The 15,172-nt window shown below is 47.3% G+C and overlaps 1 protein-coding gene across 1 annotated transcript; it reads right to left on the bottom strand.

Annotated features, from left to right (window-relative positions):
* Positions 1-597: 597 nt before the first annotated feature.
* LOC116827957 (uncharacterized) lies at positions 598-12,414 on the bottom strand. The gene is made up of 10 exons (XM_075068996.1): positions 12,382-12,414; positions 11,928-11,994; positions 11,316-11,429; positions 6,790-8,475; positions 6,094-6,193; positions 5,247-5,395; positions 4,960-5,072; positions 2,751-2,840; positions 1,540-1,662; positions 598-965 (listed from the first exon to the last, which is right to left on the bottom strand). Exons 1-10 carry the CDS (start codon positions 12,412-12,414, stop codon positions 762-764), a joined length of 2,679 nt encoding a protein of 892 aa, XP_074925097.1. The 3' UTR covers positions 598-761.
* Positions 12,415-15,172: the final 2,758 nt, after the last annotated feature.

Raw genomic sequence — 15,172 nt, 5'->3', positions numbered from 1 at the left:
CACTACTTCTGCAATCTTCATTTTGAGCCAAGTAGCTAAACTTTAGGTACCTGCCTTTCTTGGAAGAAGGTGCCAACATCCAGGTGCCATCTCCAATCTACCTTGATATTTACACTGCCCTCATGACCCCTGGGTTCAAGCCTCTGAAAAGGTCTATTTGGGGTGGGGGGCAGGGTTCACCACTTGTTTCATGTATGGTTCCCCCCTAAACAAATCAATATAAGTAATATGAACAGAAAGACTTTACCAAATCAGAGGCCATATGACCAGTCTTCATATTGGGATGAAGAATAAACCCTTGAAGAAAGACCTGAGGCCCGTAAGCCACTCCAGTAAGAATGTTTGTTAACAGGGCTGGCGCAACCTATTTGGTGACCTAGGCGGTCACCTAGGATGCTAACATTTGGGGGCCGCCGTGGTCGTCCACGGTATTTTGGGGGCGAGACCTTCCGCCACCTCTGTCGGGGGCGCCATTTGGGGGGGGGGGGGGGGAACTTCCGCCACCTAGGGCACCAAAAAAGCTGGTGGCACTCCTGTTTGTTCATAAATAGCATTTGGTGAAATCTGGTGGATTCCAATGATGAAAAATAGCACTGTACATTCCTGGGTTATAAATCACCCCCAGGCAAGGCCAATTTAGCAGTATCCATAGAAGGGTGGATTCACAGCACCTGATACAGGGATCTCTCTTCCATCCTCTATTTTTATCTGCATGTCACTTACTGGAAAGCCTTTCCTTGGTGAATGTGTAACTGGGCTGCTCAGAGCTTTCCTCCCTCCTCATCAGTGCTGAATGCACCGTTAGTGAATGATGTCAATGCACTTTCTTCTGGGCTGGCGGCATGTATCCCATTGGAGATGGCATGGGAGAGGTGCTGCTGCTTCTTCTGGCCTGCCATGGCAACACTGCCATTGGTATGGCCCTGCATGTGTTTACTTTGCACCTGCTCCAGTATCTGTAGCACCTGGAGTTGACAAACAGGATTGGAAGTTGGATATTGAGCAGCAACAGCGCTAGCTTCTTTTGCCATCACAAGATACCATAATGTTTTTAAAGCCATATAGGCTGGCCCTTCTCTCTTGCAAGTTGCACCCAGCCTTCACTTCAGCTCAAAGACTCTTGGATTGGCACAAGTGAAGAACGTACACTTCAAAGTCCCAGTTGCTGACTGGCAATGGATTCCCCACCATCTTTTAATCTAGTGGAATAAGGAAAACCCTTTGCACTAACATATGAGGCACCTTTCAACCTTGGATCCCAAAGCTCTTTACATAAATGGGCAAGTATCATAACCCCATGTTACAGATGGAGAAGCTCGTGCACAGAGAGGGGAAGTGACTTGCCCAGGGTCACCCCAGACTCAGGAATAGGACACGGGCACCCTAACTCTCATTCCCTGGCTCTCCAGCACTAGACTATTGGAGATATCTTTGCCTCTCTGTGGATCTAGGTGCCTCCCTGTCCTTCCAGTACCCACTTAGTGGGGAAGGGGAAGAGAGAGAGAAGGGAAAGAGAAATACAGAAAAGAGATGGCTTACCTGGGATTTGGGAACAATGCCAACCCTGAAAAACCCTATGTGTCCACTCTCAATCTTGGTGCAGTCCACAACAGTCGAGGCAATGTTCTCTGGAGAAGGCCCATCGCATAGAACTGCATCCACCTTGATAGTAAGCAACACTCATATTATGGGGCCCTTCTCAGGCAGTTGGTTAAAGTGGGGAGAGTTCCCCTCTCTCAATGGATTTAGTGTTATCTACAGGTTCTAGCTATGCTACAGATTCCCATCCCTTCCCTCTCCTTTTTCCACCTTGCATTGGCCAAAGTCACCAGAAATCCCTGGTGATTTCCAGCAGTCACCCAGTGATCTTGAGTGACTTTGACCAATGCAAATTGGAATTAATGCACTAAGTAAAACTCAAGGGCCAGATCCTCAGCTGGTGTAAATCGGCACCATTCCATTTACTTTAGCGGAGCTATGCTGGCTTACATCTGCTGAGCATCTCTAAGGTTGCCTTTGTATGCGTAGGACGTCAGAATGGTCAGATGTGAGAATGGTGAAAGAACAGTGGTCCCCTTTACTCTGAGCCTAAGTCATCCTCACATGAACTTGCCATTAACTTCTTGTCTCAAGTTCTGTATTTTCAGTGGGAAATATCCAGTACATTCATGAGATTACTTAAGGCATTAACTCTGCTTTCAGAGTTTAAAAACTGGAAAATACAAGAATCTGGTAATTTAATTGGCAGTAGTCATGGAAGATGGGAGTCCCCTAAGATTCAGAAAGTTTTAGAACTCCCAGTGGTTCTAGTCTCTACAGCATTAGTCATAGATTTAGAACTTTAGCTCTGAAAACTAAAACAAAAGACAACAAAGGTTCTAAAATCTTTGACATTCCCAAGGGCTTTGGAACAGTAGAATGTCAAGGGCGTTATCACTTCTAGGTCCAGAAATGCTCCATGGCACCTACAACCTTATGGATCTGAAGAGAAACCAACCACAGTGGTGGGCCACAGACTGTGCATTAAAAACAAAAATATTTGTGTTAATATTGATTCCTTATTTTTCCAGCCTTCTTTTTCGCCCTCCTTGGCCCTTCTGGGATAAGCCTCAATGAGCTTGTAATTTACAATCTATCTCAGGATTTTAGTCTTAACCACTGACTTGCCAGCTCGGAGCAAATCGATATCACCATGCAATCACATCTCCCTCAGATCCCAGGATGAATGTGAAGAAGCACATGGTGATTACCTTGTCTCCCAGTTTGGCATACACCTGATTGTGGTGGGTGGTGTCTGCTTCTCCAGTTGGATTGGCTGATGTGACTGCAATGGGGCCAACCTGGTAAATGAGAGCAAAATGAGAAAGTGGGTTTTGATCAGAGCTTCTAGTACAGAAACAATAATGCTCTTGGATTCGTTTCACTTTATGCTTTGTTTGTTGAAACCCATTTTAACTGAAGGAGGATGCCAGAGTGTGAGTGTGAGGAGAACAGTACAGTGAGGAAGATATGGAAAACTAGGCTGAATTGAGGAGGTCTCATAGATTCCGCGGCCAGAAGGGACCCTTGTGATCATCTAGTCTGACCTTTTGGGTTACACAGGCCAGAGAACTGCCCCAAGATCATTCCTGGAGCACATTTCCTCAGGAAGGAATGAAACATTTTAATTTCATGGGACAGTAAATTATACTGGAACCCCAATGGAAATATGGGCAGCAAGCAAATTATCAAAGGAGCAGAGAGGGTGTCATGGTTTCGTCAGCAAAGGCCCACAGACACAATGGTGGGGAAGGGGTCTGATCTGTGAAGGGTCAGGATCAGGTTCCAAATAATTTGCCTTAGTACAGCAGCACCAGCCACCTCACTGTTCTGGGCGATCAATGTGGCCCCACTTGGAGCTGTATCAATGGGGCATTGGTGCAATGGTCAGCATTGCTGTAGGAAATTTCCCATGGGCAGCGCTCTATGCAGCTGTTATATCACTGAATTGCACCCAATCACACCTTCATTTGCTGCTGACACCAATAGTTCTAAAGGAAGATAGCAGAAGTGCTGAGCACCAAGGCGGAAAGGGCAAAAGCTTTTCTATCTGGCCAAGGCCAGAGGAAATGGCCTTAGGGATGTATCAAATGGGAAAACAAAGAGCGTTCAGCATGTGGCATTGTGACATTAGAGAGAGGAGTTGCCTTGAGATGGTAGCTATGTGGATCACATCCTTGGACTGAGCTGTTTCTGTGACTTGGTATGATAAATACAGTTCCACCTCTGCATTATACTAACACAGAAGCGCAGCGATGTTGTCACGCCACCTACCACTGCTGGGGGTAATTTATGGAGCAATGGCATTGGTTCCATAATTTAGGTTGGATAAGCATCATTTGCTCCACAGTCCACACCTACAATCCAAAAAAGGATCATATTGCATTCAAAATACGAGGTTAGATGTGAAATGGAGGTAGAACTTTTCTAGTAAGTATACAGTGAATCGGACAAGAGGGGTGATTATTATGCATTTTCTAGGTTTCTAACATTTGGATTGTTGGGTTTTTTGAAACATTCTTGTACGCGAATGTTCAGTTAAACAACTGCTATGTGTGCCTGCAACCCTAACCCTAACCTTAATAAAGATTTTGGGCTGGTAATAATAATACTCATCACTTTTCTTCCTCAGAACTTTACAAAAATGAATATCATGAGATCATCTAGTCCAACTCCCTGCTCAAAGCAGGATAAACCCCAAGATTTTTTTTTAAACCCCCATTCCCTAAATGACCCCCTCAAGGATTGAATTCACAACCCTAGGTTTAGCAGGCCAATGCTCAAACCACTGAGCTATCCCTCCCATCCAGAGCTAGGGTGGAAAGGATTGTATGATCCCATGAAAAATGTTGAGATTTTGACCATTTTCCTCCATCCCGAATCGGAATGAAATGTCAAAATCTCCAAAACTTTCAGGAACCAAAAATCCAAAAAAACTGTTGTCTTGGGTCAGTCAAAACACTTTGTTTCAATTTTGATCTTTTATGATTATTTACTTGGCTTCAATCTCAAAACAAAAAATCATTCAGAACAGGAAAACTGGCATTTCTTGTTTTGAAAATATTGAAACAGGAGGTTTTGACACTTCTAAAACTTTTTTTTTCAAAATCCTTTCCAGTAAATGTTTTGGCTTTGACAAATTGGCAATTTTCTAACAAAAAATTCCTGACCGGCTTTACATCATCTCATTTTACATTTGGAGGAACAGTGAGGTGAAGTGACTTGCCCAAGATTAGACAGTGGCAGAGCTGGGAGAAGTACCTAGGTCTCCTGACACCAGTTCCTAGCCAATGCACCATGTGCTGAATGCTAGTTGTTGACACCAAACCTGTTCATGGTGGCCCATGTGATCATTAGACCCATCACCTTTCTTGCTACTTGACCTTAGCAAGCTGAGAGAGATGCGTGTTGGTCACTCACCAGATAAATGAGATGTGTGGTGACGGAGCAGTCGGGGATACGGATGGCAATGCTCTGAGAGGTACCGACATATTTGGCAGAGTCTTTCATCCCCAGAAAGTCCACCCATTCCCCTGTAAGGGAAAGAGCCACACAACACTTACTGATGGGGGTCGAATCTACAAACAGCGGTGGTACAGTGTAACTATACGAGCAATGGTCCAGCATCGGTGCACAGTGTCGCTGTGTTTTGGATCAGCAGTACTCTCCGCCTTGTGGAAAGCTTGACAACAACAGTATTTTCTCACCTCTGGGAACCACCAGGCTAATGGGAGATGGCCAGGCAGCCTCCATGAAATCCCACAGTATGGGGTTGAACAAATGCTTTGTAGGTTCCAGCTGCTTCAGACTAGAAATCCAGAGTGACATGGGGCGATCCTGAGCCTGGCGCTTAGTCCTGGTAAGAAGACAAAAGAAAGGAACACTCTTGAGCACACAACAGGAGGTTGGGAATTATTTTCTCCAATTGCAATGGAAGCAATTTGGGGGAGATTTAGACTCCGACATGCCCTTGGACACTTCAGCCAAGCACAAGAGCCTTTGTAGTAGAAGTCGCATGGTCCAGCGGATAAAGCCCTCAGCTGGGCAGGAGGGAAGGAGAGCTGGGATATAGTCCAAGTTATGATACGGACTCATTGTGTGGCTGTGAGCTAGTCACTTAGGCCCAAATTCTCAAAAGTGTCCACTAATTTTGGGGGCCCAACGAAAAAGAAATCAAACCCAGAGGAGGAGTTTTTCCCATGAATATGATTTTTATCTTGACAGTGCGTTCCCACTGCCTGCCCCCACTTTTTGTTCTTTTGTACAGTGTTGTGATCTCCCAGCCAATTGGTTCCATCAGCTGGCAGGGGTGATGTTCCTGCTGTATGTTCTAGGGTACAATTACCCAGCTAGTTGCTCCCTCTTCTAACTCTGATCTTCACCCACAGGCTTACTGCTCTTATGAGGGCTGAATCGTGGCCCTTACACCTGCAGACCTGTTGCAGCAGACACTGCCCAACAGCAGCTGTCAGTTGCCACTTACAGCTTGTGGCTAGAGTCTCCATTAGACTATTAGAAGAAGCCCTCACCTGGGCCTGTAGTGAAGACACTTACTTGTAAGCTTTCTCTATGGCATCAGGTCGATTGCAGGCTGCCACCAGAACATACACTGTGTCTGTGGGGATGCCACAAGCTCCTCCATTCCTCATGATCTCTAAGAACAGGAAACAACCCAGAGAATTGCTGGGTAATAAACTCACAAAAGATATATAGATGGGAGAGATCTGCTATGGGCCCTCGGCTTCATCCCCTGGCTGCTAAAGGGTTGCCCACTACAGTATATTTTCTACTGTTCATTAAAGGAGAATTATAGGTTACATGCAGACAGGTAAGGAGGCGTCCCATTATTCAGAAAGTAACCCTCCCCCTCTACCCCTTGAAATATTCCAGCAATGATTCCCAGAGGCTGTGTCATGCTGCAGTGCCAGCCTGTGGGATTTGTATGAAGCAGATGGGATGGCCCACCAGGGACAGAAACAGGAGACATTGAACCACATAAGTGGGTGCAAAGCCATTGACTTCAGTGGAATTTCTCCCATTTACACTAGCAGAGCATTTGACCCCTACTTCCCACTCTCCTGCTCTAACCATTTGACCATACTGCCTTGGTCAAAATGCCATAATATAATCAAAGTTTCTAGATTCAGACAGGGGAAAAAAATGTAGTTCTTCTTCTATCATGACTTCCTTCAATATGAAACCCCTCAGTTAACCCCAGCCCCTGTTCTCTCCACTACATATTTTCCTTACCTGCAATTTGCTTGACTGAGGAAGCTTTCCTGGCAGGCAAGTGAAGGCATTTGGTGCTTCCTCCCCCAACACCACTGAACTGCACAATAGGCCTACCCACAGGGAAGTAGGAGCCTTCAAAGGTACTGTTGAAAAGGGCAGAAAGGAAGCAATAGAAGCTGGCCAGCCCAAAGATGACGCTGACAGCAATATCATAGCCAGCTGGCATGGCATTGACTGCATCCAGCAAGAAGCTGATGAGTATGAGTAAGAAGGTGAGGGAGTAAATGAACCAGGAAATGCTTAGGAAAATAGTGCAGAAAACAATGAAGCAGTTGAAAAGCATGAGGGCAATGATGCCTACAGCTACTTGGAAGCCCCTGCTAGTGCCATAGAGACCACCATATCTGGTTAAGCCCCAGATGATCCACATGACCCCATAGAGAATGAAGGCACTGCTCTCCAAGGTCTTACCACGGGCAAAGGCCACTGAACCACATAAAAGCTTAAGGATCCCTCCGGCTACCACCACCCAGGGTATAACAACAGTAGCAAGTGGTGCCCTTGGGTCCACTGTCATCGTGATAGCAAAGGAAGCAAGGACACTGCATGCAAAGCCAAGCACCTCGGCATCGGCATACTTGGAATAGCCAAGGTAGGGAGCATGAAGGTCTTTCCCTTCATGAAGTTTGAGATGACTGCTGTGGGAGAGCAAGGCCTTGACCGTTCCCTCCCCTGTAGGGATTTTGGCACTTGCCTTCATGTTGTACTGGTAAATGAGAGCCATAAGGGCCGAGGCCACAAAGATGGCCACATCCATGCCTTGGGGACCACCTTCAAAAAAACCATGAGGGCGACAGGCTAGGGCGATGCAATAGGCCACGTAAAAGAGCAAATACAGGCCATCCACCAGACTTTTAATGGTGATGAAAAGGGCCAAGACAGCAAAGAGGATAGCAAAAACCACCAAGAAAGGGACAGGGAAAACCGGCTCATCCTGCTGCCAGATCTGGTACAGGAGGGAATAGCCTCCAGCAAATTTCAGCACAGAGGTGAAACCAAAGAATGTAGCAGCCAACGTATCCAGCGTACGGTAAGAGAAAATGCAGACCCCAATCTGGTAAATCCCAGCTGCCCAAAGCCAAGGTACTTGGCCCACAAACAGCTTGCTGGTCACTCCCAGGAGCCTGCAGCCAAAGACACTGGCAGACAACATGTTCAAGATCAGACCAATGACTGCCAAGTCATTCGTGTTGGCACCATTGGCCCGGACCTGCTCATTGGTCTTACTCTTGCCCAGATCTGTGCCAGGAATGATGATTTTCTTTTTGCTGAGGAAATAAAGACCCCTCCCCATAGCAAAATAGCCCCCAAGGAAGCAGACAATCATATAATTGCAAGCCACTGCCGAGGAACCAAAAGCTGCGTTATAAAGCATGGCAATTTCATGGGCACAGGCAAGCGAAATGCAAGAAGCAACCAGGGCAAGGATGAGCTCTCTTTGAAGGAAGCCCACCACCCCAATGATGAGGAGCCCCAGAGTAAATGTTGCCAGGCCGGGCACCACGGCATTGCGGAAATCACCAGTGCCGTTCAGGACTCCTTGCCCTGCCAGGATGTGGATGACTCCATAGCTGCACCACAGCACTGAGATGGTCAGACACAGCGACACGAACAAGGAGGCACTTCTCAGGCTCTTCTGAACTCCTACAAGGAAATAGACAAAGGAAGCAGGAATGCCAGGTCACTATGTCTCGGAAGCCACCAGCTCGTAGAGACACGACCAGGACAACAGGGTGTGTTTGTCAGTGTGCCAGAATGACACATCCCAGCACCACATTTTGATGTAAATTGCATCAATTCTTAAGATAATGAACTTACACAAGTTTCCACAACCAACTCTCTGCCATTTTCCACACCTCCAACCCTTGTCCATGGATGGCCCTGCCCAGTCTGGGTCCTCCCAAGTCATTATCGTCTCTTTGTCCAAATTCCATGATGCCCATAAGTCAATAATAATTGTCATAATAGACTAGTACAAATAAAATGCTGGTGCTCCCCTCTCTGGGTTTCCCAGTGCATCCTGTCCGCTCCATTTCTGTCTAGTTTACATTTCCAGCCCTTTGAGGCAGAGTTTGTGTGTATTACATGTCAAGTGCAGCACGGAGCACCTTGTTGGCTCTTAATGACCAATCATTCACAAAGAAGCATAGGAACTGCCTGACCGGATCAGACCTAAGGTCAATCTAATACAGTGCCCTGTCTCCGAAAGTGGACAGAGAACTTGATTAGAGAAACTTAAAGTTGAATGTGAGTTTGAATGGAATTCAGCTATCATTCCACTTCCCCCGGAGACTGCAGTGCTGACTGACCTCTCCTTTAGTGCTCTCATGTAGCTAGCAACCCAGTCATGGCTGCTCCTGCACAACTGTGTTAGGGGCTAAGAGGCTCCCCACGCTTATATCCATGCAGGGTAGCCATAATTTAACCCTTTGTGTTTATGCCCCAAAACTACTTGAGTAATAATTAGCCAATTCACCCTGCCCCTGCCCGGTCTCTTCCCTGAGGCAATGCACCTTCCCCTCCCCTTCTCTGAGGCCTGCTTCCACTCACTCCATCACTTGCTCTACCCCACCCTCACTCACTTTCACTGGGCTGGAGCAGAGGGTTGGGCTGCAGGCAGGGGTGAGCGCTCCCCCTGGGAATGTGGGCTCCAGAGTAGGGCCAGAAAGGAGGGGTTCAGGGTGTGGGAGGGAGCTCCAGGCTGGGGCATGGTGTTGGGCTGCGGGAGGGGGGTGCAGGCTCTGGGGGGGGCTGGAGATGAGGAGTTTGGGGTGCAGGAAGGGGCTCCGGGATGAGGCCAAGAGGTTTGGAATCTGGGAGCCGGCTCATGCCTGGGGCAGGGAGTTGAGGTATGGGAGGGGGTGCAGGTTCCATCTGGGGGTGTGGACTCTGAGGTGGGGCTGGGATGAGGGGTTTGAGGGATGCAGGCGGGGGCTCAGGGCTGGAGCAAGAGGTTGGAGCTGGGGGGCGGGTGCGGGCTCCAGGAGGGGGCTCAGGGTTGGGGTAAGGGATTGAGATGTTGGAGGGGGTGCAGAGTCCAGGCTCTGGTAGGGGGATCAGGGCTGGGGTAGAGGGTTGGGGTGCAGATTCTGGGATGGAGTTTGGGTGTGAGAGAGGGTTCCAACCTGGGGAAGGGGGTTGGGATGAGGGTGGGAGTGTGGGGTCTGGGAGGGAGTTAGGGTGTGGGAAGGGGTTCCGACCTGGGGTAGGGAGTTTGGGGGGTGGGCTCCAGCCAGGTGGCACTTACCTCAGGTGGCCCCGATAAGTGGCACAGAGGGGCTAAGGCAGGCTCCTTGCCTGCCCTGGCTCTGCACTGCTTCCAGAAGCGGACAGCATGTCCGACCTCTAGGCAGAGTCACAGCTAGGCAGCTCTGCGCAGGGCGCACTGCCCATGCCTGCAACCACCGCCTCCACAGCTCCCATTGGCCAGGAACTGCAGCCAATGGGAGCTGCAGAGCTGGCACTGGGGGTGGGGGCAGCATGTGGAGTTTCCCTGATCACTCTTGCACCTAGGGTCTGGACATGCTGGCCGCTTCTGGAAGCTGTGCAGAGCCAGAGCAGGCAGGGAGCCTGCCTTAGCTCTGCTGCACCACCGAGTGGATTTTTAACAGCCCTTTTTGACCGGGCATTCCGGTCGAAAACCGGACACCTGGCAACCCTAGGGTGTTCACCAGCCTCTGTCATGATTCATCACCGCCTAATGTGAAGACAGCACCGGCCCACTGGGCTGAACCAAAGCTACCAACCCATTTCATTAGGGCCTTCAAAAAGCTGCCCCATGCTAAGGGCCTGATCCCAAGCCCAATGAGGCCAAACGATAGATTCCCATTGACTTCAGTGGGCTCTAGATCAGGCTTTAGGGCAGCTTTGTGCCACCGCTGGCAGAGAGTAGATCTGAACCCAGTACTGAGAGTTTAAAAGCTTTGTTACCCATGGCCACTCCCCTCTGGTTAGCATTTTGTTTAATATCTAGAAAAATGCCTGGACCAATACAAGACAATCCCATTAATGGCTCCCTAAAAATAAATATATTGAAACCTAAGCATCAGTCTCTTCATTCCCCCTGGTGGGGAGACATGAGTAATTCCCCAGTCAGTCAAAATAGTTTGAAACTTTTTATAACCTGTGATGATAACCTGTGATTTCCCCCTAAACTGATTACAACCTTGGCAAAAACTACTTATTAACACACTGTTTAATTCACTGACTGTCCTTAAACTATCACTCTTACAGAGTTTGGAAATTGTATTTATAATGAGCGAACCTCCAGTGCAGTGAACCTAACTCAGTAAATGATTCATTTAGAACTGATGTTTCTTTCTCAAGTCCCTCTGCACATTCACAAAACTGGTGTCCTGGCATATCATTCCAGGTAAGAGAATCCATAGTCTCACAATGTTACCTGCTGGCAAAATAGAGGTCAGTATAAAAATATGTATAAAGCTGCAGAAAGGGCCGTTAGATGCCAGTGCTCCTGGTCTTACCTGCATATGCCAAGAGAGCCGATATAACAAACAGAAGGATGCCCAGAGCTGTGCTGGGGATCAGAGGGGCTGGACTGGTGAAGCTGTAGGAATGCACAGCTAGCAAGAGGGCTCCTGCATGGAACACAGGGGAAAAGAAGCATCTTAAAGGCTTTCCAGGAAAATGGGAGATGGGGAGATAAAGAAGGAACAGAAAAATGAAAGAAAGAAGGAATCAAGAAAGAGGAATGGAAACAGAGAGCAATCAGGGAAAAGAGAGATCCAAGGAAGAGAGACAGAAGAAGAAAAGAAAGAGGAAAGTGAATCTCAATAAAGAATTATGTTAGAAACTACACTGTATTGGAAAGTTTAGGTTTGACTCCCAACCAAATGGAAAAGTTCAGCTCAGTGTTTGAAAGGCAAGACAAACATGTTATTGTCTGCTTTATGAAGATTGGTTTATAGATCTGAGGGTTTTATCCAAGCAAGGAAGATTCAGAGAACCCATTGCTGGGAAGAATTCTTTCTTTCATAACAGAATCTAGTTAGTCCCTATTTAAAATGTGTAACCTCATTGTACAAGAAAGTCAATTCCACCACCAGCCTCCCTTGCCAGGTAAATTTGGTTCCTACCTGAAGCAATGCCCAGGAGCCCTATGGAGTAATGAAGTGACTGGACCCGTCCCTCTGCCATGACCAACTTTGCTGAAGACTCAAAGGCAGTCTGAAATGCTGTCTCTCTCCCTTTTCCTAGCTCTTTATAATCAAACCTACCCCACTGACTGACAGCACTCCACCCCTTTCCCTAACAGCAACAGCTTCAGTTATATTTCCCCTGTGAGCAGCAGAGAAGGAAATGCAAGTGGACTGTTAAACGTAATAAACTTCAGTCTGTGACTCAGCTTGTGTTGCTCCTATCTTTCCCTGAAGGCCTGTTAATTTTACTCTTGATTAACTCTTGCTAAAAGGACACCTTATAAATGATTGGTAGAGATTATTTTCATGCTCCCCTGTTGCCAATGGGACAGTTTGGGTACTGAATAAAATAGTTCTAAAAAAATCCATCTGCTGGTGCTAACAAGCACACCTTCACTCTCTGAGTGGCCCTGGGTTCCGTCATGTCTCCTGATTTTGGACTTAGTATTCCCCTTAATTCCTAACACATTTAGAAAATGCCAACGCTGGCTGGTGTGTGCACTGCTGCTGTTAGCTGGATGGAATAAGGCCTGCTTAAGAGTATGTGATTATGCCGCCCCCTGCAGGCTGCCCTACAAAGAGAACATGATTCCATCCAGCCTGGATGTCCTGTGTCTTTTTCTCCCACAATAAGAATGTCTTCGTTGCCCCCACTGCTTTTACCACTGAAACAACAGGTGCTGAGACCTAGCCTATGATGGGGTTTAACCATTGTAACTTTGAGCCATGTCAGGTGAACTCCAATCTTACCTGCACTCCTGTGTTGACATAAGGTTAGCGGAGAACTAGGTCTTAGCAAAAATGAAGCCAGTCCAAAAGGGAACCTGGCAGAAAACTGGAAAAGATAGTTGCTACCCTTCCAGATGTTCCTCAAAGCAAGCGACAATGCAGAAAAATGGGAGAGGGTGCAGTTCTGTATACGGATACCCATGGGATGGCCAGATGTGTTGGACAGCTATCCTACATTCCAGTGGGAGTGTGAATGGGGCTATAAACTGCTCGGCAAAGGTGTTTTAAAATGCCAAGAATAGCTGTGATCTGCATTAGAACGTCACATTTTCTTTACAAGAAAGTAGCTGCCAGGTCAGACCATTGCCCATTATGTGACAGGCCTGTCTTATAAAAGCAACATTATGTAAGGGCTTGGCTACACTTGCGAGTTACTGTGCATTAAAGGAGCCCCGAGCGCACTAGCTAACTACCCGTCCACACTGGCAAGGCACGTAGAGCACTCTGACTCCATGGCTAGAGCGCTCCTGGTACTCCACCTTGGCGAGTAGAATAACATTTGATGCGCCTCTGCTGGCGCACCCAGCATCAGTGTGAATGAGGTGTTGCATTACTGTGCTCTGATCAGCCTCTGGAAACGTCCCATAATCCCTGTAAGTGAAGTGACCACTCTTGTCATTGTTTTGGATATGCCCTTTGAAAGCTCTGTTTGCCGGCATGCTTATCTGCTCCAAGACAAAGCAACCATTACTGTGGAATGCTGTGTATAAGAGAGACAGGTGGGGCGGGAGGGAGGTCTGCTGCTGTCTGAACTTACACGACAGTATGCTGACATGCTCTCAGCCCCCCAAAAACCCACTCTCTCTCCCCTCACATATACACAACACACTCCCTGTCACACTCCACCCCACCCCACCCCCATTTGAAAAGCACATTGCAGCCACTTGCATTCTGTGATAGCTACCACAATACACTGCTCTCTGTGGCCATTGCAAGAGCTGATAATGTGGCCACACCAGTGCGCTGGCAGCTGTCAATCTGGACAGACTACAGGGCTTTCCCTACTGCGCTCTACGAAGAATGGTTTAACTCAAAGCGCTCTACATCTGCAAGTGTAGCCATGCTCTTAATCTGAGAAGTTAACAGATAGAATAGTCTCAGAGCCACATTTACTGAGCAATCACTTGATGAATACAGCTTGCTAGAGAAGTGAGCGGGCCATGGCAGAACAAGTAACAGCCACAAAAGTCAAAGATGCTTAGACAGACCAGAACCAAACAGCAATTCAAGTGCTCACAGTGTATAATGTATCTATTGGCCAAATCCAGACACGGCATTAAGGGGTGATGTTAGTTACACATCGAGTGGAAGTTGGTCAGAAAACAGTGGTAAGCAGGGACCTTAATAGAGCTTTGTGGGAAAATTTCTACAGCATTGGCCAGCATTTAAACACTTCCTCCCACCGATTTGTTTCTACATAATTACTAATATAGGACCCAATCCTGAGAGGAACTGAGCTCCTGCTGAATCTCCATTGACTTTAGTTAGATTAGGGGCACTCAGCACTTCTCAAGCTGAGGGCTGAGTATGATCAAATGTTAGTATTTTAAGGGCTCCCAGTCCTGTGCTGTGCTTCATTCTAGAATCTCCCCTCTAGAGCAGTTTAATTCCCCATTACTGCCCCAGAGTTGGTGTCATGGTATAATTCCCCACTCTGAACCATAGCGTCCAAAAGATGGGGTACGAGCATGAATTCCTCTAAGCTCAATTACCAGCTTAATACTTGTAGCACTGCCACCAACCAGGAATTCCAGTGCCTGGTACACTCTGGTTCCCCCAAAAACCTTGCCCGGGGAACCCGAAGACCCAGATCCTCTGGATCTTAACACAGGGAAAGTAAACCCTTTCCCCCACTGTTGCCTCTCCCAGGCTTCCCCTCCCTGGGTTACCCTGGAAGATCACTGTGATTCAAACTCCTTGAATCTTAAACGGAGAGGAAAATGTACCTTCCCCCTCCTTCTCTCTCCCCCTCCCAAACTCTCCCTTGAGAGAGACAGAATTCTAACACAGAGAGAAATTAAGCCTCTCCTCCCCCTTTCCCTCCTTTCTCCCCACCAATGCCCTGGGAATCCAGACCCAGGTCCCTGGTCTCACCAGAAAAAACAAGTCAGGTTCTAAACCAAGAAACTTTTTAATAAAGAAAGAAAAACAATAAAAATATCTTTGTAAATTTAAAAATGGATAGGTATACAGGGTCTTTCAGCTATAGACACTGGGAATACCCTCTGCCAGCCCAAGTAACAAGTACAAATTAAAATCCTTTCAGCAAAAATACAAATTTGAACTCCTTTCAGCCAAATACACAATTAACTTCCTTCCAGCAAATGCACATTTGCAAATAAAGAAAACAAACATAAGCCTAACTCACCATCTACCTACTACTTACTATTTGG

Source organism: Chelonoidis abingdonii, chromosome 8, assembly GCF_003597395.2.
Source record: "Chelonoidis abingdonii isolate Lonesome George chromosome 8, CheloAbing_2.0, whole genome shotgun sequence".
NCBI lineage: Eukaryota > Metazoa > Chordata > Testudines > Testudinidae > Chelonoidis > Chelonoidis abingdonii.
Note: the sequence above shows the minus strand (reverse complement) of the source record. Positions and strands in the feature narration are given on the sequence as shown.

What these genes read in the sequence shown, in the direction of transcription:
- LOC116827957 (XM_075068996.1), bottom strand. Translation starts at nt 12,414, where the DNA reads ATGACGGAACCCAGGGCCACTCAGAGAGTGAAG. An exon ending in GGGCCACTCAGAGAGTGAAG is followed by an intron (nt 11,995 to 12,381) that starts GTGTGCTTGTTA and finishes TCTTCAGCAAAG; the next exon opens with TTGGTCATGGCAGAGGGACG. An exon ending in CTCAGTCAAGCAAATTGCAG is followed by an intron (nt 6,194 to 6,789) that starts GTAAGGAAAATA and finishes TCCTGTTCTTAG; the next exon opens with AGATCATGAGGAATGGAGGA.